Raw genomic sequence first — 27,771 nt, forward strand, 5'->3', positions numbered from 1 at the left:
CATTAAAACATACCATTAACATGAAAAGGAAAGCTACAGAGTTGGAGATGATGTCTATAATATATATAACTGGCAAATGGCTTGTATTCAGAGTATGTAAAAATCATAACATATAAGACAAAAAATATATATGTAAATTAATTAGAGGTTACCAGGGCTCAGGGGAAGTTGAGAATGTGCAGTTACTGTTTAATGGGTAGAGTTTCTGTTTGTGTGATGAAAAATTTTATAAACAGAAATACTGGTGATGGTTGTACAACACTGTGAATGCAATTAATGCCTTTAATTAAATGGTTAAAATGGTAAAATTTATGTTTTATATGTTTTATAAGAAAAAAATACTAATGAGCATGGTTGAAGGGGAGCAAGGTGGGGGGATGGGGTGGCTGGGTGATGGACATTGGGAAGGTTATGTGTTGTGGTGAGCCCTGTGTGTTGTGTAAGACGGATGACCTGTAGGGGTGCCTGGGTGGTTCAGTGGGTTAAAGCCTCTGCCTTGGGCTCAGGTCATGAACCCAGGGTCCTGGGATCAAGTCCTGCATCAGGCTCTCTGCTTAGCAGGGAGCCTGTTTCCTTCTCTCTGCCTGCCTCTCTGCCTACTTGTGATCTCTGTCTGTCAAAAAAAAAAAATAAAATAAATCTTTAAAAAAAAAAGACTGATGAGCTGTAAACCTGTACCTGTACCCCTGAAACAGACCTGTAACCCTAAATCAAATAATACATTATATGTTAATAATAAAAAAAAGAGAGAAAGAAAATAGTAGACAAATAGTCAAAAGACCTGAACAGGAATTTCACAGAAGAGATATCATCATGGCCAATAAACATATGAAAAGGCACTCAACATGATCAGCCATCAGATAAATGCAACTCAAAACCATTATGAGATATGTACCATTACATCCCTTCCAAAAATAGGTAAACTTTTATCTTTAATGACATCGCCAAATAGTATGGTGGATGTGCTACAACAGACACATTGCTAGTAAGACCTGAAAAACCACTTTGGAAAACTACTTGGCAATACCTTCTAAAACTTAAGAGACGTGCAACAATCCAGCAATTTTACTAGATATATACCTACCAGAAGTGCATATGTATATTCAAGAGAGTTTATAGTGGTGTTGTTTAAAATAATAGCTAAAACTCTAAACAGTTCATATGACCACCCACAGCAGGCTGGGTAAACCAATTCCGGTATTTTCATACAATTGAATACCATCAGCAATGAAAACAAACTAGAGCTACATGCAATAACAAGTAATTTATCTCACAAACACAATGTTGAACAAAAGAAGCTAGACACAAAAAACACATATTGTAAGATTATATACATAGTTTACAGACCAGTAAGCCCAATCTGTGGTGATAAAAACTAAGACAACCATTATATATGTGGAAGACGTGTGGCCTACTTGTAATGCTCCTTTGTTCAAAGTCAGCTTGGTGTTTACATGGTTGTGTCACTAATGATTTGTGCACCTTTCTGTAGGTATGCTGAACTTCCAAAAAAAGGAAAAATTTGAGAAAAACTGGGAAACGACCAAAAAAATAAGTTTTGAGAGGGAAATGTCAAAAGAAATGATTTTTTTAGACATAAGAAAAGTGGCCAAAGACTGAATGAATACAAGATACCAAAAAAAAAATGTTTAAGAAATCCTAACCAACATTTCATTACCAGGCTATTATCACTAAAACAAAAAAAACCTACTGAACTCTCATGCAACTACATGAAATGTGCCTAAACAAAACAATAATGTTGAACTCTTACACAACTAGTTGAAATTTGCTTATAAATTGCTTAAAAATTTGATGGGACATCTTCTTAATATATTTTCTTTGTATGATAAGGGCAATACCAGCAGCAAAAGAGAACAGGGTGTCGTGGAATGTTTATCCTTCATACACCTAAACATCAATAGAATGCCATGAGATATTGACCTGAGAAGGGCAAAGGCTGAACGAGATAAGCTCAATAAATTCAATGCATGAATAAACAGATCTTACCTTGTCTTGACCCTGTTATACTACCACTTAAAAATAACTTTTGTGTAGACAGAAGTTTGAATTAGGGAAAATATTACTAGCTTTCCCAATTAGTTTGCATTGCTTTATATAAATCAGTATTTTTCTGGTCCTTAAAGTATTCACGATCCCATGCAACAGTCTGAAATAGTTGGCCAAAAACAAGAACCATTTGCCCAATGATAATTTGGTTTTCATCTCTTTTGTTTGTTCGGTTAAGACCTGTTATGAACATATCACAAGAGTATATTTTATCCACATGCTATACTGCAGAGCAGTAATGAAAATGTATGCCTACAAAATGGGGAACTATTTCAAATGTGGCTGATCACCAACATTCTTCAGGGTTCTACTGCAGCTTTAGGGACACCTCTAGCCCAGAGTATCCACAAGGGCTTATAAGAGGAAGGCCAATGACCACAAGATTTGTCCAAACCAGTTCTCGACCATATACATACCTCAGTCAATCCACACTTGAGTCTAGGCCACATTTCACTGACCTCCCCTCAGCACTAGTATATCCAATTGATATCCCCAATATAGGCTGCTCTGGCTTTCATTCCCAGGTATGTCTCTCTTCTGATAAACAGTGTGTACAGACTGCTCTCTCTTTACCTCTCTATTCAACTTGGGTCTATGGTATTCATTACATAACTGTTGAAAGGATGAGCATGGTAGGCAGGCCAATAAAAGTGAGATACCAGAAAGAGATACTTCATAAATCTAACAAAAATCTAAACCTCAAAAAAAATTAAAAAATTAAAAAATTTAAAAATAACTAAACCTCGTAATATTTCAATTCTTCTTGCATATGAAAAACAACCCCACTATCAACAAGCATAACCAGTGCTGAGCTCCTTAGAGTTATGTCTGATTGTAGGACTGTGACAAAAAAATACACATCGTAAGCCTTAAAGCATCTTGTAGTGCCAGAAAGTGAAGACATGCTCAAAAACACAAAAGGATGGCTGGATATCAAAGGCACATAGGAGAGCGCTTGGGTGGCTCAGTCAGTTAAGCAGTTACGTGGCTGCCTTCAGCTCAGGTCATGATTCCAGCCCACTTCTCTCTCTCCCTCTGCTGCTCCCCCTACTTGTGCTCTTTCGATCTTTCTCCCAAATAAATAAATAAAATCTTAAAAAATGCAAAAAAGTGGGGGGGCACAGGAGCTAACCTAAAGGGAGCTCCCACTGGCCACAGTTGGAACAATCTGAGCAAAAAAATAACATGGTAATGAATAACAAAGTCTAAAATATACATGATCCCAGAATGATAGAAATAAATAAGTAAACGGGGGTGGGGGGGGGGGCAAATCTTCCTTACGGAAGAATTCCAAATAATATTAAGCAATAATATTAAATTATATTAAAATGAATTCATATAAGATTAAGTAATAATAACAATATTAATTCATCTCTCCTAGAGGAGGCCACGTTCTCCAATGCAGGCTGGACTTAATGACTCCTTTCCAAAGAAGAGAATATAGAAAAAGGTAAAAACAGTAACTCTTTAGCAAAGAAACCTGGCAAACAAAGGTGCATATCACCAGTGGTGCCGTGTGGATATAATGGGTCCCAATCCTATGTGATGAGAGGAGCCTTCCCCTCAGTGGTAATTCCTTGCCCAAACACATAACCCTAGTCTAGTCAAGAAAACATCAGGCAAACCTAAATGGAAGGACAGTCTACAAAACCCCTGACCAGTACTTCCCAAGATTGTCAAGTTAGGGGAAACAAGGAAAGTGTAAGAAATCATAACAGACCAGAAGAGACATGAGAACTAAATGCAATACGGTATTCTGGATGGATTTGTGAAACAGGAAAAGGACGTTCATAGAAATATGAAGTCCAAAGTTAACTAATCCAGGGTTAATAGTTCCAAACAAAGTCTGAAGTTAATAGTAATGTGCCAATGCTGGCTTCTTAGTTTTGACAATTACACCACACTAGTATAAGATGTTAACATTAGGAGAACTGGGTGAGGAATTTCCTGTGCTATCTTTGCAACTTTTCTGTAAATCTAAAATTATCTCAAAATAAAAAGTTACTCCAAAAAACCCACTATACTTGGCAACAGGCAATATTTTCCTCATAATTTTAAACAAATATCTGGAAGAGAACAGTTTCTCTTTTTTCTACTTAGCCAACAGGAAGCAATTGAAAAACATAATATGGCTCTGATGACAATATTATGAAAGTGGGAAGGGAACTGTTGCCCTTTTATAGAATTTATGATGAAGGAAAGTGATTTTGACCATACAAATAAAACAGGCAGTGTGACTCGTCATCTCTTACCAACATATAGTCCCTGGTAGACCAATGATTGTTTTCTTTTAAAGTTGAGTCAAAAGTCTTGGTGAAGCTAACAGCTTCCCAACAAAGTCCCAATTACTTACATACCCATATCTGTATATGACCAAACTCCCCTGTTTTCCTTTGCATAGGGCAGAAAAACAGATACAAACCACAAAGCATTATTTCAAAAATTTTCCCAGAAATGTCTGTGGCTACTCCCACGCAATCCAACATAACTAGAAGTATGCTGGAGGGTAAAATGGAGTCAAAAGTGACAGCGATCTTACCAATTATGGCTAAAATACCTTAATTTTGCAAATGACCATCTGCGCGTATTGTGTGCAGGGGCCTAGAAGCAGCCTATGTAAATGAGTGGGATCAGAGCTGAAGCTGCATTAGCTTCATGGTAGACTTAACGGCTGTGTTTATGTTTTATTTCTCTTCTTCCATGACTAGAACTTTTTATCTTTACATTACAGAAACTTGAACATTGCTTGCACACGGTAAGAACTCAGTGCATTTAAAAAAACATATTGTATTTATTTATTTGAGAGAGAGAGAGAGGAAGAGGGCATGAACTGGGGTAAGGGGGCCAGGGAAGAGGGAGAAGAAGATCCCTACTGAGCAGGGAGTCCAACGTAGGGCTTGAACCCAGGACCCTGAGATCATGACCTGAGCCAAAGGCAGACATTCAACAGACTGAGCCACCCAGGCATCCCTGCATGTTTTTACATTTTAATTAGCCCGACATATTGGGAGATATTGTACAAATAGAATAATTCTTACATATTACTACACCTGATAAGACATTTCACCAACCCCTAATACCATCATTCACCCCCAAACTCTACCCTGGACACATAATACATAAATCTCAAATATTCCTTTCATTTGATAATCAGGATGTTAACACTCAAGAATTATACCAAGAGGGCACCTGGGTGGCTCAGTGGGTTAAAGCCTCTGCCTTCGGCTCAGGTCATGATCCCAGGGTCCTGGGATCGAGCCCCACATCGGGCTCTCTGCTCAGTGGGGAGCCTGCTTCCTCCTCTCTCTCTGCCTGCCTCTCTGCCTACTTGTGATTTCTGTCCGTCAAATAAATAAATAAATAAATAATCTTTAAAAAAAAAAAAAAGAATTATACCAAGAATGAACAAGAATTCATGTTTTAAAACATGTTTTCACTAATTTCAACCTTCTCCACAAGTATTTGGTCTCTCTTTAAAATCAAATAGGATATTTTTTCAAGACCATTTCTCCCACCAAATTAGCATGAAACTTACTGAGAAGCTTGACTGATCATGTCCTCTTTTCAAATCCCAAACAACGCCCAAATGTTCCCTATACCAAGGGATGCCTTTATTAGTATGCATGCAGGCTTTCATTGTTCCTCCCAGGAAAACCTATAACCAATCCAAGATTATTTTAAATCAAGATGCGGTCACAATTTTTTAAATGTTCTTTATACATCTAACATTAAAGATACATCAAAGATTTTGAAATCAAAATCTGAAATAAGTTATTTTTGCCAGATGAGTATTATGGCCTAAGAGGCTGCTGAGAGCATACCGTGGTTCCAAGCAGGAATACTATTGTTGTTAATAATTCTCTGTGGCATCCCAGGAAAAAAAAAGTTCTAATCTTGCAAAGGTCTGGAATATAACCCAAATTCCATCAATGACTACTTCCTAAATAATGTGTATAATAACATGCGTTCCAAATGCCAGTGAGGCATGGGTGGTTCAGTGGTAGAATTCTCGCCTGCCAAATGCCAGTGAGGCACAGTGGCGACAAAGAGCAAGCAGGCTGTGTATATGCAGAGCCTGAGTGTCTTTAACTTGTTAATTAAAGGTGTGAAAGCAAAAACCTCATCAACCTGCATATAAGAAACTTTCATAAAGCTGTCAGATTTATTATAAGTACATAAACATTAGGGAAAATAAAAATGTTAAGTTAGACGCCTAAGACGAATCATAAGCCCTCTTGATTCTAAGCAATGTTTCCTTCTGTCATCACAGAAATGCTTCATAAAACATGCTGCTTAAGATGCTATATCATAATGTAATCATTTTTGCTCTTAAGCTATCCTCTGAAGAACTAATTTCTCCTTTTGATCTCCTTCAATCCTTGATCACACTGCTTTTGTGGCCATGTTAGTATATGGCACTTGATTATAATCAAGTATAATGCTAAATAAAATGACTTGTTCTTCACTGTCTTCCCATTTTGGTCTCATCTCCCTGCCTTCCACATCTTTCATCATCTTCCTATTTCTCTTACAGGTATGCCTAATTTAATTCAAACTGAATATGAACATTCTGGATCAACACTGTAAAACGGTTTTAACAAGAACTGTTAAAGGTAAACACTGTTAAAAGTAAACAAGAACTAAAATCAATTACTACTACGCTCAACCCCCAAACAAGTCAAGAAAGCATGTGAGGGGTTATTTCTTTCTATGGGACTGAGTGGAGTGATACCACTTGTTCATTCAACTCAGCAGCAGAGGGAACAGTGGCCAACTCCAGAACTCACTCACTCGAAGATTATAGCCAGGATCCAATTCTCCACACTGAACACAACCCTGTGTACCACCCATCATCTGCTAGACCCATGGTTCCCAACAGGGGAGGACTTTGCTCCCCCAGGGGAAATCTGGCCATGTCCAGGGACTTTGTTGACTTTCATGACTTGGGGGAGGGGATGGGTAGTTACTGGCATCCAATGGGTAGAGACCAGGGATGCTGCTGAACATCCTATACAGGCCCAGGGCAGCCCCAAACTGAATTATTTAGCCAAAATAAGAATGAGAGACCCTGACCCAAATTATGTGTTCCCAATTTTGAATAAAAATGTAGAACAGCAGGACCAGAGGCACAACAGTGGTGCAAAAGGACACAGAATTAGGGGAGAAAGCAAACTAGAACTTAGCCAGTATCTGCTACATAACAAGCCTTGCTTTAGTCACTTCACATGCATCATCTCACTTAAGTGGTCTCACGTGAAAAAGTGATCTATTCTCATTTTACAGATGAGGAGGCTGGACTCACAGTGATTGTATATGCAGAGCTTAAGTGTCTTTAACTCAGTAATTAAGGGAGGTTAAGGAACTTATTCAAGGTCACTCAGCTAGGAAGGGGAGGAACATAAGGACCCAAATTCACACCAAATCTGTTTCTAAGTCTAGAGGTTAAAAGACCTGGATTTGATTCAAAGTCATCAATATGAATATAAGCAAGTCCCTTAAATCCCCTAAGCCTCCATCTGGAAATAACTCAACAGATAAACTGTGTGAAAATATAAATGCTGTTGAACGCTGACTACATACAATCCTATGAAACATACTACAGTGAAAAAGTACTTCTTAGAATTGAGGTATCAAGATTAATATTTTTTCCTTAAAAATAGAATGTATACATGTGCACAGAACTAAATTATTCAGCATTTTTAAGAATCAAGATGAAGTGTTCAGAAGACACTTCTGTGCCTTCTGTAACCATGCAACTGCTCTTAAATCCTAAGAGGAAATAAACTAACATAAGCAATATTTTAGTAAGAACTTCCTAAAGATTTGTAATCGATCAAGCCTAAGGTGCTCAAGACTGTATCAACAGCTTTGGTTGGGCTCCCTCTCAACAACTGGTAGCAGAGATCATGAGTCAAACTAAGGAAGAAGAGGATGGATTGCAGGGAAACTCTTATTCTCTCCTAGAAGACAGAGTATTACACTGAGATCAAGATATTATTACTCATACTAATCATACAAAAAAACCCAATAATAATTCATTTCAACATGAGATTCTGATTTTTTTTTTTTTAACTACTGCCAGAATACATCTGTCTTGACAACTAAACTACTCGTAGGTCCATAAGCACAACTTTAACCATACTCTTCTGGGATTAAGTTCAGGAGAAAGAATGTAAACTCATGTTTATTCCTTCCAGAAGTCAACACTACGAATGCCGCTTCTAAAAGAGGGTTACACACAACCATTTTCCCCCTTGAAATGCCAGATTCCAAGGCACTGCTTTGCCTCATTTTATAATAAGCGTATCTTTGCATATCATGTTAATACACCATAAGTAAATTATAATACCAAGTATTTCCCACTAAGTCCAACTTTAAAAATAAACACATCAAACTAAAAACTATAATAATAAAATAATTTCCAGAGAATTATGAAGAATAGATTTAAATAAGTCAAAGTTCTAAAATGCGTTTATCTGACACACACACACACACACACACACACACACACACACTTTAATGTTTATGGGAAGTGAAAGAATTGATAACTAAAATCTTGAATGTTTTTTATTTTAATCAATTTAGATAAGGATTTGGATTAAATGTCATTTTACTGACTAATGAATTACATCTTTCACCTTAAGCATTTTGACATTTCTATCAACTTTCTAAAAGTGAGGGCGGATTATTTCTCTATGTTTTTAATATACTTGCCTCTCAAAAGACTGAAATATATAAAAACTGATAGGAGAAACCTATTATCAATCCCCTCATCACCATAACATCTCTGAGTAAGCGCTAGCTACATAATAATGTGTAGGTGATAATCTTGAAGAATTTACATTAGACAATAACCTAACTAAAACCCATTTTATGTTTATCTGACATCCTGTCAACTTTTGACTTGACAAGCCTGTTTTCTCATCGCAACAAATTTTAACACACAGGTAAATGGTAGTTATTTTTAACTTCCAAGAGCTAGAAATCATTATTTCGTCTCCTCCTGTTTCTCCCAAAATAGCAACATTCTCTTCGGGGCTTTTTATATTTCCAATCTGAAGGAATTTGTTACCAAATTAAAAAAAAAAAAAAAAAACTATTAGCTGACTACTCATTCCGAAAGGTGTAATTTTCCTGACAGCAGAATTAACTATCCTTGACGAGATCTTACGTGAACCTTTCACAGCACCTACCACATCCCAAGTAAACAGCCTGGCATGTAAGTATGTATACATAGCTTATCATGAAAAGGACCCAACCCACTGCATTTCCCAAACAAGACGGGGGCAGCTGTCCTATGACAGTCTGTGCAATTACCAGCACCTTGGGCAGGTCCACAGCCCTACTGGGGGGCGCAGGCCCGCCCGGACGCCCTCTTCACAACCCCTCTTTGTGCCGCTGCCGGTCCCCCCACCCCCCGGTTCTGACCTACGTGGAGCCCCCGCTAGACCACAGGGCCAGCACCACCACCGTCCCCGCCGCCCGCCGGCCCCAGGCCCTGCTCCTCTCGGCTCTCCCTGGGGAGGTGGGCGTTCGCCGGGCAGAAGGGCAGGGCCCAGGCATTGCGAGGGAAAAGGGGGGCCGCGGTAGGGGTCCTCCTGTCGGAGGTGGGGGTCGCACAGAAGAAGGGCAGGGCCCAGGAAGACGAGGGAGAAAAATGGGGCCGCAGGGGGTCCTCCCATGGGAGGTGGGGGTCGCGGGGCGGAAGGGCCTGGCCGGGGGCTTCCAGGGAAAAGGGGCCGCGGAGAGGGGTCTCGGTGGAGTCGCAGGTCGGCGGCCTCACCCGTGGCGGGGGGCGGCTCTCCCGCGTCGTCGGACGCCAGGGTGACGGTGCCGTCCCTCCAGACGCGGATCTGCGCGGCTGAGCGCACGCGGCGACGAGGCTGGCGGCGGCCGGCGTCCGCGGCGCGCAGGGAGCCGCAGCACTGGTAGCACACGGCCCACGCCTGCTCCTCGTTGATGGGCTGGTTGTAGAGCCGCAGGATCTCCTCCAGGCTCAGCGCGTCCGGCGGGCCGCCAGCCGCCCCGGAGTCCGGAGGCCCCTCTCCGCCCGCCGGCTCCGCCCGGGGCTCCCCGCCGCCCGCCGGGCCCGCCGGCTGAGCCATCCCGCGGGTCGGCGCTGCGCTCGGCCGCCGCGCCGTGTGCCGGCGTCTCTTCAGCTCCGGAGCATCGTCTCGGCTCGCCGCCACCTCCTCATCCCCGGAACCGCCCCGCCCAACCTGGCCGCGCGCGCCGCCGTGGGGGACCAGGCGGGGGACTGGGCGAGGGCCCGGCTGCCGTGGGCGAGCGAAGAGCGGCGAGGACGCCGCGGCCGTCCTGAGCAGGCCGCCGCTGCCGCCGGCCCGTAGCGACGCGATGGCGTCCGCCGGCCCCGCCCCGCGCCTCGCCGCGCGCTCAGGGCCGGGGCTGCGGAGCCGCCCCGCCAGGGGTCCGCACGCAGGCAGCTTGGGTGTGCGCTCCGTCGCCAAGCTGACCGCGCCGACCGCAGCGATCCCCCGCCGCGCTGGGAGTCCACTGGCGCTGGATTCCCCCAGGAACTGACTCGCTGGGAGGCTAATTAGGAGTTCGAACCCAGCCTGTAGCAAATTCCTAATAAAGGTCTCTGAAACCGCTCCGGCTCCGGCTTCCCCTGCCGCCGCGCCTGCTCCCGCCCACCCCCGGGCGGTCCGCTGGGCGTGGGTCCTGCGCCTCTTTCTAGCCTCCACAAGGTTTCTCCTGACCAGCCGACTTCGTACTGCGCCCGGCCTCGCTCCTTCATCATCCCCCGGATCCTCCTCTGCTCTTTTGGGGTAGTTGTGGCCAACGATATACCGTATAATTTACTTAGATGTACTGTTTATTGAATAGGTCCTCCCATTTTCATTGTAAGCTCCCTGAGGACAGGGACCTTTATGGGTTTTGCTCACTGACCTATCCCAAGCGCGTAGATGAAGGCCTGGGATATAACCATGTTGTAAATAATTTGTAGACATTAGTTTCAGCGTCCTTCCGGATTCATTTTGTAACGTTTGCACAACTCCTCCCTAAGGATGTCTCCAGTGATCACACTCATCATAGTCCAGTGAGCCCAGTATGTTCAGACGATGTGGAATTAGTATCAGAGTGGCAACATTGAACTGAGGGGAACAAGCCGTAGAAGAAAAGAAATACTGCACTCCCCAGAACCTCACTGACTTCATTAAGTTATGCAATATAACATCATTCTTAGATAAAATAATCACTCATTGGTAAACGAATTTAATTGGTAACTTTCCATTCTGAGGCTAGTGCTAAGAACCAGAGAGAGTTTAAAATATCAACCGAATAAGAAATTTACAGTAACTACCAATTAAACTTTTAAGGCAGCTTTGTGTGTAATATTAGATCCCACGCTCTTAACCATTGCATCTTGCACTAAAAATTACAAGGGTCTATTATCAGTGCTTAAGATATCACAGTACATACAGCAGTAGTAGGGAGAAGAGAGAAAAGCAAAAGGTATTTTAAAAGAGTAAGGAATTGAAAGGGGGAGAAAAAAGCTTCTTCCTAATCACCTTATTATAATTTCACTACAAGAGATACAAAAACACCCTTAAGCTATATTATAGGTTCATAATCCCATTGTAAAAATGCACTGTGTGTGCCAAACCTTGAGAAGAAAAGCCTAATTCCTTATATGATACAGATCGGATGGATAGATATGGATATATAGATACATAAAATCTTTTGATTGAAAAACTGGGAAAACATATCCAAATTTTGCTACCTTAAAAGTTTAGATTCTGTGTGAATTCTGAAAATAGAGGGCTTTAAAACGGTTTGAACAATGAACAGCTAAATGGTCTACTCTTGTGGACAACACTACCATCTCGTGGCCTTATGGGATATTGCTGTTCCATTGCACTTGGACAACTACAACAAAAATCACTTACGTATTTGTCCTTATCTTTACTCCCTCCACAAAACACAAGTCAAATGAATTAATCAACTAATGAATCCATGAGCCAGTCCCTTGCTACTCCTGGTACAGGGCAATAAATAAATCGTAACTGAAGGGAAGAAGGAAAGATGTGGACATGAAGAAAATGAAAAATCCAAATTTTACCTGAAATGTTATTGTTAAAAGATGTATTCTTTAAAACAAATTCACAACAGAAAGAGTTTTTCCTTTCTTTTTAAAAAAGATTTTATTTATTTATTTGAGAGAGAGAGCATGAGAGGGGGGAGGGTCAGAGGGAGAAGCAGACGCCCTACTGAGCAGGAGCGGGATTTGATACTGGGACTCCAGGATCTTGACCTGAGCTGAAGGCAGTCACCTAACCAACTGAGCCACCTAGGTGCCAAGATTCTTTCCTTTCTTAAGTGATAATTTTTAAACATACATTTTGGGAAGAAAAACAATATGGCATTGAATCACAGGAAGGTTATATAAAATAGGGCTTTTTTCCCCCCAGATACAAACTCATGACTGATTATTTAAAGTAAATTTCTTGCCTTTGAGAGCTTATATGGAATTAAGTTGAGGCAAGATGACAAGCAGAATGTTAATATATGCAGAAAATGTAAAAGATAAATCTTAAAAATCCTAGCTATATTTTATTATAAATCTATTTATTATATAACCTGAATACCTGATTCATTTTTGTACAAAGATAGTATAATTTTTATATGATTTTTCAGAACTCTTTGAAATTTTGATAATGCCCCATGTCCATCATCATGACTCTGAGAAACTGACTCTTGACAAGACTATCAGAGGTCCATGTATACCCAGGACTCAATCAGGACTGTGGAATAACTTGGAATAACCTTCCCACTTTCTCATTTTCAGTTCAAGTTCAAATTTTCTAATACCTTGGGACAGTATATTTTGTCCCAATTTCTGTCACTGATTTTATTTTTTTTTTATTCTTGGCTTCACCACTTTTAAAAAATTGCTCTATATATTTAAAAGGAACAAGTCAAATCAACATGTAAATATCTTTTTCAAAGTGCTATAAGATCTGTGAAAAATAGTGGCACATGTTACTCTGAATATGATTTTAATTTTCATTGATTTTGTTGCTGCATTTATTAAAAATGGAATCCTTGAAATTTTTTATCTTATATTTACTTATCATTTTTGCAGAATAAATGTACTTCATGCTTCATACTCTGGACGTGCTGGCTGAGCTGCTCTGAGTCTTTAGGGAGCACAATCTGCCTGTGCAGCCCAAGCTTAATCCAGTCACTCCCAGACAATTTCTCCTAAGAGGCACATTCACCTAGAAAAGTGCACCAAAAAGGAAAAAATAGAACAGCATATTTTTTTCAGCGGCATAACCTAAATTTTCATTGCCCACAATTATAATTCTTTGTAATTTAAAGTGATAATTTTACATTTTCAAAGTGCTTTCTTCAGTTATACAACTCAAGGTCAGATATTACTATTCCTATCTTACAAATGACAAAATATAGAACTAGTAAATGAACGATGTAGGACTGAAATCCAGGACTCCTGAACAGCTCAGCTCTTTCTGCTACTTACATCTCTCCACATTTGCACAGAGCAAGAAAAAAGTCCTCACACTTCATTCCTCACTCCAGCAAGCAAGAGCAGTAAATAAAAAGCAGATGCTTTAAATTTGTACATACCACCACAACCAACCAAACTTTTGGTATTTTAAATACCTTGAATGAATGATGCAATGCCCCATCTCCCTCCATTGGTCTTTGTGAGTTCACTGGCATTGAGTTTCACCGTAGCGGTGATCTCCCCATAGTAATTATCTTCAAAGTGATCTATAATAACTCCATCCCCATCAAAGAATTCCAAATTATCACTCCCCTAAGGAGGCTAATTCCATCAACAACCCTAAATGCAGTTTGAAACTCATCTCGTGTAATTTTCATAATCAAACTTAATATTAGCCCAAAATCTTTAAAATTAGTCATGGAAATTAGCATATGACCTCATACATAGAATCAGAAGTACATAGACCAGATAAGAACACAACAAAATTGGATTCCTTTGATCTGTAAACTTGTAAAAGAATTAAGTTTTGTATCCAATGGCAGAGATATTGAGAAACATTTAGAAGATACTCATGAATGCCTTTTTCTAAGTGGTACCCCAAACCAGTGTTTTCCACAACATATTCATTCATTCATATTTAAAATTTACCTATCCTACCTTGATGAGATCAAGTTACATACCCACTGATAAAAACTGAGGAAAAGTAGAGGAACAAGGTAAAATATCTAACAGTAGCATATCAGTATGTTCATGAAGGATTCTGGAAAATACTAGGTCAAACAATAGTCATGTTTCACTTTATTAATGTGATTCTCCTTTGAAATAATTATTTTTAAACCAACAAGAAGAGATGGTCTTCTGATTCTGAATATAAGTGGAATTGTTAGCCTCAATTAGTAAAAAAAAAAAAAAAAAGATTCGATTTGGAAAAGACCTAGATCTAAATTTGAGGCCATCCACTATTTTACACTTAATAAAAATTTTGAGTCTGCAGAGGTTAAATAACTTACCCCAAATTACTGACATTTGCCAAAAGTATTTCAAATATACTTCCTTTAACATAAGCTTTCCAGATCCTGTTTTTTAGCCATATTACCTACTTCTTATCAAATTTCAAGTTAGGATAAGCAGTAGCTTATTTCTTAATTCTAATGGAAAATAGAAAACAATACAAGGCATGAAAATATCTTTATTTGATGTTTGACAATAGTTGCTTGAAAATGTAGAATTCTCAATAAGACTTTTAAGAAACCAGAATTTTAGGTTGTATAAGTTAAAGAATGCATTTTCAGACTGAAGTAATACTTTGTTGATGAGACAAATCTAAAATATTTTTCAAACCTCCATAATTAATTTTTGCTTTGCTTTATACAGAAAAGATGGCCCTTTTCTTATTGTTCAAAAGATTTTTTTTTTTTAACCTAATGTGCCAGTAGAAGTTTGGAGCTTCTCTGCCTCTACTATTCTACTGTGATTCTGTAAAAGGCTCGTTTCTCTTCCAAGGTCAATACGTAACTAACACAAAATATGGCTTACTTTAATTCAATTAAATAAGCAATGAAATAAAACCTTGCTTTGGTACTTTTTGTGGAAGGGTATATAGGTTGGGCTGTACTTATATTTTAGTAGTGCTTTGCCCTCAGGTTTTTCCCTTGAAATATTTTTTTAACCTGAATTCCTGTGTCCTTTTGATATTTTCTCGATAGTCATCAATGGAGTACAGTATTTTTCTTTCTCTTATTTGCTATGCATGTTCATTTCTCTTGGGAACAGCAAGCATAATCCTTGCTCCTATTTTCTACCTCATAATCATTGCTAAAAGATGTTAGAAAAAAATCACTGACATTAAAATTCACAAAGATGTAACTCCTAGATCTCAACCTAAAGCTATGACATTTTAAACACACCTCCTAAGCAGTTCTTTTAAGGGTAAAAATTATTCACTGGGCAACTGGGTGGCTCAGTTGGTTAAGCGTCTGCCTTTAGCTTAGGTTGTAATCCCAGGGGATCCCAGTCCTGAATCAGGCTCTCTGCTCGGTGGGGAGCTTGTTTCTCCCTTCTCCCTCTGCTGTTCTCCCTGTGCTCTTCTCTCACTCTTTCTATCTATCTCAAATAAATAAATAAAATCTTTTAAAGATTTTTTAAAATTTTTTTAAATTTAAATTTTAAATTTTAAATTAATAAATTTTTTAAATTTAAATTTTTTTAAATTAAAAAAAAATTTCTCTGTCTTTAAAAGATTTTATTCGGGGGAGGAGTCAAGATGGCGGAGAAGTAGCAGGCTGAGACTGCTTCGGGTAGCGGGAGATCAGCTAAATAGCTTATCTAAATATTGCAAACACCTACAAATCCAACTGGGAGATTGAAGAGAAGAAGAACAGCAATTCTAGAAACAGAAAATCAACCACTATCTGAAAGGTAGGACTGGCGGAGAAGTGAATCCAAAGCGACGGGAAGATAGACCGGGGGGGGGGGGGGAGGGGCCGGCTCCCGGCGAGCGGCGGAGCAACGGAGCAACAGAGCAAAATCAGGACTTTTAAAAGTCTGTTCCACTGAGGGACATCGCTCCAGAGGCTTAACTGGGGTGAAGCCCAGGCGGGGTCAGCGCGGCCTCAGGTCCCGCAAGGTCGCAGAAGGATCGGGGGTGTCTGAGTGTCGCAGAGCTTACCGGTATTAGAACGGGGAAGCCGGCTACAGAGACAGAACCGAGGAGTGACTCTCAGCTCGGGGTTGCCTTGAACCGGTCCCAGGCTCCGTCGGCTCAGAGCGCGGCCGGAGGCCAGGGTGACGGGAGTCATTGGGCGCTGTTCTCTGGGGGCGCACTGAGGAGTGGGGCCCCGGGCTCTCGGCTCCTCCGAGCCGGAGACCGGGAGGCCGCCATCTTCATTCCCATCCTCCGGACTTTACGGAAAGCGCTCAGGGAACAAAAGCTCCCGAAAGCAAACCCGAGCGGATAACTCAGTGCGGCCCCGGGTAAGGGCGGTGCAACTCCGCCTGGGGCAAAGACGCTTGAGAATCACTACAACAGGCCCCTCCCCCAGAAGATCAACGGGAAACCCAGCCAGGACCAAGTTCACCTACCGAGGAGTGTAGTTTCAATACCAAGGAGAGCAGCGGAATTCCAGAAGAGAAGAAAGCAAAGCACGGAACTCATGGCTTTCTCCCCATGATTTTTTAGCCTTGCAGTTAATTTTTTTTTCTTTTTCAATTTTTTTTTCTTTTTCTCTTCTTCTGCTAAATTTTTTTAACTTTTACCGTTTTCTTTTTTAACGTTTTTTAAATAGTTTATCTAATATATATATATTTTTCCTCTTTTTATATTTTTTCTTTATCGGCTTTCTTTTTTTTAATAGTTTCTTTTTTGGGGGGGCACCTGGGTGGCTCAGTGGGTTAAAGCCTCTGCATTCGGCTCAGGTCATGATCCCAGGGTCCTGGGATCGAGCCCCACATCTGGCTCTCTGCTCAACAGGGAGCCTACTTTCCCCTCTCTCTCTCTCTCTACCTGCCTCTCTGCCTACTTGTGATCTCTGTCTGTCAAATAAATAAATAAAATATTTAAAAAAAAATAGTTTTGTTTTTTTTTTTCTTTTTGAACCCCTTTTTATCCCCTTTCTCCCCCCTCACGATTTGGGATCTCTTCTGATTTGGCTAAAGCATATTTTCCTGGGGTTGTTGCCACCCTTTTAGTATTTTACTTGCTCCTTCATAAACTCTTCTCTGGACAAAATGACAAGGCGGAAAAATTCACAACAAAAAAAAAGAACAAGAGGCAGTACCAAAGGCTAGGGACCTAATCAATACAGATATTGGTAATATGTCAGATATAGAGTTTAGAATGACGATTCTCAAGGTTCTAGCCGGGCTTGAAAAAGGCATGGAAGATATTAAAGCAACCCTCTCGGGAGATATAAAAGCCCTTTCTGGAGAAATAAAAGAACTAAAATCTAACCAAGTTGAAATCAAAAAAGCTATTAATGAGATGCAATAAAAAATGGAGGCTCTCACTGCTAGGATAAATGAGGCAGAAGAAAGAATTAGCGATATAAAAGACCAAATGACAGAAAATAAAGAAGCTGAGCAGAAGAGGGACAAACAGCTACTGGACCACGAGGGGAGAATTCGAGAGATAAGTGACACCATAAGATGAAACAACATTAGAATAATTGGGATTCCAGAAGAAGAGGAAACAGAGAGGGGAGCAGAAGGTATATTGGAGAGAATTATTGGAGAGAATTTCCCCAATATGGCAAAGGGAACAAGCATCACAATCCAGGAGGTTCAGAGAACCCCCCTCAAAATCAATAAGAATAGGTCCACACCCCGTCACCTAATAGTAAAATTTACAAGTCTTAGTGACAAAGAAAAGATCCTGAGAGCAGCCCGGGAAAAGAAGTCTGTAACATACAATGGTAAAAATATTAGATTGGCAGCAGACTTATCCACAGAGACCTGGCAGGCCAGAAAGAGCTGGCATGATATATTCAGAGAACTAAATGAGAAAAACATGCAGCCAAGAATACTATATCCAGCTAGGCTATCATTGAAAATAGAAGGAGAGATTAAAAGCTTCCAGGACAAACAAAAACTGAAAGAATTTGCAAATACCAAACCAGCTCTACAGGAAATATTGAAAGGGGTCCTCTAAGCAAAGAGAGACCCTCAAAGTAGTAGACCAGAAAGAAACAGAGACAATATACAATAACAGTCACCTTACAGGCAATACAATGGCACTAAATTCATATCTCCCAATACTTACCCTGAATGTTAATGGGCTAAATGCCCCAATCAAAAGACACAGGGTATCAGAATGGATAAAAAAACAAAACCCATCTATATGTTGCCTACAAGAAACTCATCTTAAACCCGAAGACACCTCCAGGTTTAAAGTGAGGGGGTGGAAAAGAATTTACCATGCTAATGGACATCAGAAGAAAGCAGGAATGGCAATCCTTATATCAGATCAATTAGATTTTAAGCCAAAGACTATAATAAGAGATGAGGAAGGACACTATATCATACTCAAAGGAACTGTCCAACAAGAAGATCTAACAATTTTAAATATCTATGCCCCTAACGTGGGAGCAGCCAACTATATAAACCAATTAATAACAAAATCAAAGAAACACATCGACAATCATACAATAATAGTAGGGGACTTTAACACTCCCCTCACTGAAATGGACAGATCATCCAAGCAAAAGATCAACAAGGAAATAAAGGCCTTAAATGACACACTGGACCAGATGGACATCACAGATATATTCAGAACATTTCATCCCAAAGCAACAGAATACACATTCTTCTCTAGTGCACATGGAACATTCTCCAGAATAGATCACATTCTTGGTCCTAAATCAAGTCTCAACTGGTATCAAAAGATTGGGATCATTCCCTGCATATTTTCAGACCACAATGCTCTAAAGCTAGAACTCAATAACAAGAGGAAATTTGGAAAGAACCCAAATACATGGAGACTAAACAGCATCCTTCTAAAGAATGAATGGGTCAACCAGGAAATTAAAGAAGAATTGAAAAAATTTATGGAAACAAATGATAATGAAAACACAACGGTTCAGAATTTGTGGGACACAACAAAGGCAGTCCTGAGAGGAAAATATATAGCGGTACAAGCCTTTCTCAAGAAACAAGAAAGGTCTCAGGTACACAACCTAACCCTACACCTAAAGGAGCTGGAGAAAGAACAAGAAAGAAACCCTAAACCCAGCAGGAGAAGAGAAATCATAAAGATCAGAGCAGAAATCAATGAAATAGAAACCAAAAAAACAATAGAACAAATCAACGAAACTAGGAGCTGGTTCTTTGAAAGAATTAATAAGATTGATAAACCCCTGGCCAGACTTATCAAAAAGAAAAGAGAAAGGACCCAAATAAATAAAATCATAAATGAAAGAGGAGAGATCACAACAAACACCAAAGAAATACAGACAATTATAAGAACATACTATGAGCAACTCTACGCCAACAAATTTGACAATCTGGAAGAAATGGATGCATTCCTAGAGACATATAAACTACCACAACTGAACGAGGAAGAAATAGAAAGCCTGAACAGACCCATAACCAGTAAGGAGATTGAAATAGTCATCAAAAATCTCCAAACAAACAAAAGCCCAGGGCCAGACGGCTTCCCGGGGGAATTCTACCAAACATTTAAAGAAGAACTAATCCCTATTCTCCTGAAACTGTTCCAAAAAATAGAAATAGAAGGAAAACTTCCAAACTCATTTTATGAGGCCAGCATCACCTTGATCCCAAAACCAGACAAGGATCCCAACAAAAAAGAGAACTACAGACCAATATCCTTGATGAACACAGATGCAAAAATTCTCGCCAAAATACTAGCCAATAGGATTCAACAGTACATTAAAAAGGATTATTCACCACGACCAAGTGGGATTTATTCCAGGGCTGCAAGGTTGGTTCAACATCCGCAAATCAATCAATGTGATACAACACATTAATAAAAGAAAGAACAAGAACCATATGATACTCTCCATAGATGCTGAAAAAGCATTTGACAAAGTACAGCATCCCTTCCTGATCAAAACTCTTCAAAGTGTAGGGATAGACGGCACATACCTCAATATTATCAAAGCCATCTATGAAAAACCCACCGCAAATATCATTCTCAATGGAGAAAAACTGAAAGCTTTTCCGCTAAGGTCAGGAACACGGCAGGGATGTCCGTTATCACCACTGCTATTCAACATAGTACTAGAAGTCCTAGCCTCAGCAATCAGACAACAAAAGGAAATTAAAGGCATCCAAATCGGCAAAGAAGAAGTCAAACTATCACTCTTCGCAGATGATATGATACTCTATGTGGAAAACCCAAAAGACTCCTCTCCAAAACTGCTAGAACTTGTACAGGAATTCAGTAATGTGTCGGGATATAAAATCAATGCACAGAAATCAGTTGCATTTCTCTACACCAACAACAAGACAGAAGAAAGAGAAATTAAGGAGTCCATCCCATTTACAATTGCACCCAAAACTATAAGATACCTAGGAATAAACCTAACCAAAGAGACTAAGAATCTATACTCAGAAAACTATAAAGTACTCATGAAAGAAATTGAGGAAGACACAAAGAAATGGAAAAATGTTCCATGCTCCTGGATTGGAAGAATAAATATTGTGAAAATGTCTATGCTACCTAAAGCAATCTACACATTTAATGCAATTCCTATCAAAGTACCATCCATTTTTTTCAAAGAAATGGAACAAATAATCCTAAAATTTATATGGAACCAGAAAAGACCTCGAATAGCCAAAGGAATATTGAAAAAGAAAGCCAAAGTTGGTGGCATCACAATTCCGGACTTCAAGCTCTATTACAAAGCTGTCATCATCAAGACAGCATGGTACTGGCACAAAAACAGACACATAGATCAATGGAACAGAATAGAGAGCCCAGAAATGGACCCTCAACTCTATGGTCAACTCATCTTTGACAAAGCAGGAAAGAATGTCCACTGGAAAAAAGACAGCCTCTTCAATAAATGGTGTTGGGAAAATTGGACAGCCACATGCAGAAAAATGAAATTGGATCATTTCCTTACACCACACACAAAAATAGACTCCAAATGGATGAAGGATCTCAATGTGAGAAAGGAATCCATCAAAATCCTCGAGGAGAACACAGGCAGCAACCTCTTCGACGTCAGCCACAGCAACATCTTCCTAGGAACATCACCAAAGGCAAGGGAAGCAAGGGCAAAAATGAACTTTTGGGATTTTATCAAGATCAAAAGCTTTTGCACAGCAAAGGAAACAGTGAACAAAACCAAAAGACAACTGACAGAATGGGAGAAGATATTTGCAAATGACATATCAGATAAAGGGCTAGTGTCCAAAATCTATAAAGAACTTAGCAAACTCAACACCCAAAGAACAAATAATCCAATCAAGAAATGGGCAGAGGACATGAACAGACATTTCTGCAAAGAAGACATCCAGATGGCCAACAGACACATGAAAAAGTGCTCCATATCACTCGGCATCAGGGAAATACAAATCAAAACCACCATGAGATATCACCTCACACCAGTCAGAATGGCTAAAATTAACAAGTCAGGAAATGACAGATGCTGGCGAGGATGCGGAGAAAGGGGAACCCTCCTACACTGTTGGTGGGAATGCAAGCTGGTGCAACCACTCTGGAAAACAGCATGGAGCTTCCTCAAAATGTTGAAAATAGAACTACCCTATGACCCAGCAATTGCACTGCTGGGTATTTACCCTAAAGATACAAACGTAGTGATCCGAAGGGGCACGTGCACCCGAATGTTTATAGCAGCAATGTCTACAATAGCCAAACTATGGAAAGAACCTAGATGTCCATCTACAGACGAATGGATAAAGAAGATGTGGTATATATACACAATGGAATACTATGCAGCCATCAAAAGAAATGAAATCTTGCCATTTGCGACGACGTGGATGGAACTAGAGGGTATCATGCTTAGTGAAATAAGTCAATCGGAGAAAGACAACTATCATATGATCTCCCTGATATGAGGGAGAGGAGATGCAACATGGGGGGTTGAGGGGGTTGGAGAAGAGTAAATGAAACAAGATGGGATTGGGAGGGAGACAAACCATAAGTGACTCTTAATCTCACAAAACAAACTGAGGGTTGATGGGGGGAGGGGGTTGGGAGAGGGGGGTGGGGTTATGGATATTGGGGAGGGTATGTGCTATGGTGAGTGCTGTGAAGTGTGTAAACCTGGCGATTCGCAGACCTGTACCCCTGGGGACAAAAATATATGTTTATAAAGCTGTAAAAAAAAAAAAGAAAAAGAAAAAAGAAAGGATGAATACCCAACTTTTGTAGCAACATGGACAGGACTGGAAGAGATTATGCTGAGTGAAATAAGTCAAGCAGAGAGAGTCAATTTTCATATGGTTTCACTTATTTGTGGAGCATAACAAATAGCATGGAGGACAAGGGGAGATGGAGAGGAGAAGGGAGTTGAGGGAAATTGGAAGGGGAGGTGAACCATGAGAGACTATGGACTCTGAAAAACGATCTGAGAATTTTGAAGGGGTGGGGGGTGGGAAGTTGGGGGCACGAGGTGGTGGGTATTGTAGAGGGCACGGATTGCATGGAGCACTGGGTGTGGTGCAAAAATAATGAATACTGTTATGCTGAAAAAAAAAATTTAAAAAAAATTTAAAAAAAAGATTTTATTTATTTGACAGACAGAGAAAGTAGGGGTTGGGGAATGGCAGGCAGAGAGGGAGAGGGAGAGCTGAGCAGAGAGCCTGACATGGGGCTCGATTCCAGGACCTTGAGATCATGACCCTAGCCAAAGGGAGACGCTCAACCAACTGAGCCACCCAGGCACCCCTAATAAAAAGTCTTCTAAAAAAATTATTCCCTTGCAAATTTGGTAATTATCATCCCTCAACTGCAATATTGTCCTAATGTCATTGACATTTTCAGTTTTAACTGAATTATATAGCATTCATTATTTTTCTCTGTAGCAGAAGCAATTTTTAAATTTTATTGATTTCGTAGGATTTTAAATATTGGGCCAACTTTCCTCAGCTAAAGCAGAGGACTAAAGCAACATCAAGATAAGTTAGGCCAGGGGCACCTGGGTGGCTCAGTGGGTTAAAGCCTCTGCCTTCGGCTCAGGTCATGATCCCAGGGTCATGGGATTGAGCCCTCCACTCAGCGGGGAACTTGCTTCCCCCTCCCTCTGTCTCTGCCTGCCTCTGCCTACTTGTGACCTCTGTCAAGTAAATAAATAAAACATTTTTTAAAAAAGATAAGTTAGGCCAACTGTTTATGATGTTTACTTGGTCAAACACATAAAATAGAAGAAATTCATTTATATAACATTCCTACAAGCATATCTAGAGATATTTGAAATTCTCATCCAGTTAGGTTTAGACCTCCACTTCTCTCCCACTCAGGAAAACTTGCCATTATGCAAGAGAGTGAATATGACATAGTTTTTTAAAAACCCAATAGCATAGTGTTAACACCTTAAATTTGTCTTATTGTGAAGTAAGTTAATGCATTAATATTTAAAATTCTTTCAAAGCACCTGAAATAACTAAGATAGCAGCCTGCTGCATGCAGTCTTAGTTAGCAAGTCAGGTAGAATTACAACAATATCCTGCCATTAACTTTTACCTATGCAGTTCACAACACAAAAAGTAGCATTTTTCAGTGATTGAGTACCAAATGATTAGAATCTCTATTACATGTATTTTAGAAGAAAAACATACCACGTAAAGACATATTTCAAAAAGACTTAAGCTTATTTTGAAAATGTCTTTGAAAAAGAACCTAATATTGCCATGGCATTTTACAAGGAGGTAACTTTTTTTTTTTTAAAGATTTTATTTATTTATTTGACAGAGAGAGAGATAACAAGTAGGCCAGAGAGGCAGGCAGAGAGAGAGGAGGAAGCAGGCTCCCTGCTGAGCCCCCAGTGCGGGGCTCCATGCAGGGCTCGATCCCAGGACCCTGAGATCATGACCTGAGCAGAAGACAGAGGCTTAACCCACTGAGCCATCCAGGCGCCCCAAGAGGTAACTTTGGAATTAACTTTTTCTATGATATTTAAAACAACCTGTACTTGTAATACAAGTTATTAACTGACTTTTACAATCAGGTATGTTAAAAACTGAAGATTCCAATTTTTAACATCTTTGAACTATTCTAAAAACATTAGTTTTAGTGATGTATTGTCAGACAAAAAGTAATCATTTCGTTTGAAACATTATAACTTTAGCTTAAAAAATTAAAATTCCATATCACTGGAATCAAGCTAGTATAAATCTCAAGCTGATTCTTGTAAGTTTTTTTTTTTTTAAAGACTTTATTTATTTATTTGAGAGAGAGTGAGTGAGAGAGAGCATGATGGGGGAGAAGGTCAGAGGGAAAAGCGGACACCCTGCAGAGCTGGGAGCCCAATGTGGGATTCAATCCCAGGACTCTGGGATCATGACCTAAGCCAAAGGCAGTGGCTTAACCAACTGAGCCACCCAAGCACCCTGATTCTTGTTAAGATGTATATGAGAAACCCGAGAGCAACCATCAAAAAATAAATAAACTTAAAAATATAGTGACAAAATTATTAAAGACATTTAAATGATACATTAGAAAATATTTACTTAATGCAAATGAAAGTGGTAAAGGGGAAATAGAGAAAAGAGTATGAACACAAAACAAAAAGTTAAATGGTAAACATAAACCCAGGTATATAAATAAAATGTGAATGGATATAACAACACAGACAAAAGGCAGAGACTGTCAAACTGAGGGGGAAAGAGACATTCTTTGTATTGAAAGATAAGAAATGATTAAAAGTTAAAGGATGGAAGCAGATATAATCATGCAGATGGCAACCACAAGAAAACTATACTAACATCAGAAAAAGCAAACTTTACAACAAAAATATTATTAGACATAAAGAGGACTTTTTATGATAAAAGGATATATACATATAACAATTACAATTACAAATCACAAACATAAAACAGAGCACCGAAATACATGAAAAAAAAATGATAGGAAGGGAGAAATAATTCAACTTTACTTTTTTTTTTTAACTTTTTATGAGGACTTTACTACTCTACTTTCATCAACAATTGAACAATTAGAATAGAACCATTAATGGATTGATAAAATATTTGAACACTATAAACCATTAGACCCAGCATACAACTACAGAATATCCCATCCAAAAACAGAATATACTTTTCTCTGAAGTGCACATGTGAACATTCTCCAGGACAAACAATGTTAATTCCTAATACAAACATCAATAAATAAATCAATAGCAGGGGAAAAAATTGGGTAATTCACAAACACCTGGAAATTAACACACTAACACACTCTTAAATAGCTAATGGGTCAAAGAAGAAATCAAAAGGGACATCAGAAAATACTAGGAGATGGATGAAAATGAAGAAAAACATACCAAAATCTATAGGATGCATCCAAAGGAGTGCTTAGAGGAAAATTTATAGCAGTAAGTGACTATATTAAGGAAGAAGAAAGATCCAAAATCAGTAGGTTAACCTTCCACCTTAAGATAGTGGAAAAAGAAGTACAGCTAAACCTAAAGCAAGAAGGACAGAAATAATAAAGAACAGGGTAGAAATGAATGAAAAAGGAATAGAAAAACAACAAAGAAAAATCAATGAAACCAAACCCTAGTTCTTTGGAAAGATCAACAAATTGGGGGGAAAAAAGAGAGAGAGAGAGAGAAGTCTCCCATTACTAGAATCAGAAATGAAAGAGGAGTTATTTCTACTGACTTTATGAAGAAATACTATGAACAACTGTACAGCAAAATTAGATAACTTGGATGAAATGGATAAATTCCTAGAAAGACACAAAATATCAAAACCGCCTCTAGAAGAAATAGACAATCTGGATAGACCTATACTAAGTGAAAAACCGAACTAGTAATTAAAAAACTACCCATAAAGTAAAGCCCAGGCACAGAAGATGGTCTCTGAATTCTACCAAAGTGAAAACTGAATCAACTTGGGGCAAATGCGTGGCTCCATTGGTTAAGTATCCAACTCTTGATTTTGGCTCAGGTATTGATCTCAGGGTTGTGAAATCAAGCCCCGCACTGGACTCCATACTGAGTGTGGAACATGCTTAAGATTCTTTATCTCCCTCACTCCCTGCCCCCCCCCCACTCATGTGAACTCACTCTCTCTCCCTTCTTCCCTCTCTCAGAAAAAAGAAGAAAAAAAAAAAGAATAAACTTTTCACCAACTCCCAAAAAAACAGCAGCAAGGAACACTTTCCAATTCATTTTGAGACCAGCATTACCCTGATACCAAATCAAAGACCTCACAAGAAAAGTAAACTACAAACCAGTATCTCTTATGAATACAGATAGAAAAATCCTCAACAAAATACTAGCAAACTGAATACAGCAGCCTATAAAAAAAATTACACACCATGACCAAATACAATTAATCCCAGAAATTCAAGATTGGTTTAACACTTGAAAATCTATTTATATAATACATTATATCAAAAAATCATGATTATCTCAATAGATGCAAAAAGAGCATTTGACAAAAATCCAGCACCCTTTCGTGATAAAATAAAAACAGCTAGTAGCTAGACAGGAACTTCCTCAACCTGATAAAGGGCATCTATGAGAAAACTAGTTAACATCAGACTTAATGGTGAAAGAATGATTTCTCTCCAACAGCATGAACAAGACAAGGATATTTGCTCTTACCACTTCCCTTTAACATTGTCCTGGAGGTATTAGCCAGGGCAATTAGGCAGATAAATGAATGAATGATGACTGAATGAATGAATGAGAGATATCTAGATAGGAAATGAAGAAGTAAAAGTACTTCTATTTGCAAGTGTCATGATTGTGCCTTAAGAAAATCCTAAGGAATCCACTAAAAAAACTATTAGAACAATTAAATGAGGTCAGCAAGGTTGTATGATATAAGATCAACATACAAAAATCAATTATATGTCTATACACATGCAATAAACAATCCAAAAATGAAACTAAGTAAAACAACTCCATTTATAATAGCATCAAAAAGCTAAAATAGGAATAAATTAATAGAAGTACAAAACTTACACTCCGAAAACTACAAAATGTTGAGGAAAAAATAAAGATTTAAAATAAATGGAAAAATAACCATATCCATGAAGCAAATGATGTAATATCTGCATCTTAACAATGCTAAGAGGACAATACTCCACAATTTCAAGACAATCCTTAGAATCCTGGTGTTTTATAGAAATCAGCAGGCTGATTCTAAAATTCATATGGAATTGCAAAAGACCCAGAATAGCCAAAACAATTTTGAAAAAGAACACAGACGTAGGACTGTCACACTTCCCAATTTCAAAATGTACAGAAAAGCAATGATAGATAATGAAAATGTGTGCTACGGGAACAAAAAACCAGACTGGCACAATAGGAATACAGAGTCATGACTCTGTTCCTACATTTACAAACAACTGACAAGGCTGTCAAGATCATTCAATGGGGATAGAATAGTCTTTTCAACAAAGGGTGATTAAACACCTGAATAAGTTGGCCCCTTACTGACAACATATACAAAACTTCACTGAAAAAGGATCAAAGGCCTAAGAGCTAACACTATAATACTCTTAGAAGAAAACATAGTGATAAATCTTCATGACCTTAGATTTGGCAAGGGATTCT

General features: G+C 39.2%; 2 protein-coding genes across 5 annotated transcripts in view; both read right to left on the minus strand.

Annotated features, from left to right (window-relative positions):
- The window catches only part of SPIRE1 (spire type actin nucleation factor 1), a 183,141-nt gene extending 172,753 nt beyond the window's left edge, over nucleotides 1-10,388 (minus strand). Inside the window, exon 1 of one of the 4 annotated variants that reach the window (XM_047697137.1) lies at nucleotides 9,851-10,388. In XM_047697137.1, coding sequence (XP_047553093.1) covers nucleotides 9,851-10,172 — 322 coding nt within the window. In that variant the 5' untranslated portion in view covers nucleotides 10,173-10,388. The remainder of the gene's footprint in view (nucleotides 1-9,850) is intronic. The other 3 variants (XM_047697136.1, XM_047697138.1, XM_047697139.1) reach the window with 3 other exon arrangements.
- Nucleotides 10,389-13,110: 2,722 nt separating this feature from the next.
- Nucleotides 13,111-27,771, minus strand: part of CEP76 (centrosomal protein 76) — a 45,616-nt gene continuing 30,955 nt past the window's right edge. The window contains exon 13 of the mRNA XM_047697460.1: nucleotides 13,111-13,310. Coding sequence (XP_047553416.1) covers nucleotides 13,294-13,310 — 17 coding nt within the window. The 3' untranslated portion in view covers nucleotides 13,111-13,293. The remainder of the gene's footprint in view (nucleotides 13,311-27,771) is intronic.

The sequence above is a fragment of the Lutra lutra genome, chromosome 12, assembly GCF_902655055.1.
Source record: "Lutra lutra chromosome 12, mLutLut1.2, whole genome shotgun sequence".
Taxonomy (NCBI): domain Eukaryota; kingdom Metazoa; phylum Chordata; class Mammalia; order Carnivora; family Mustelidae; genus Lutra; species Lutra lutra.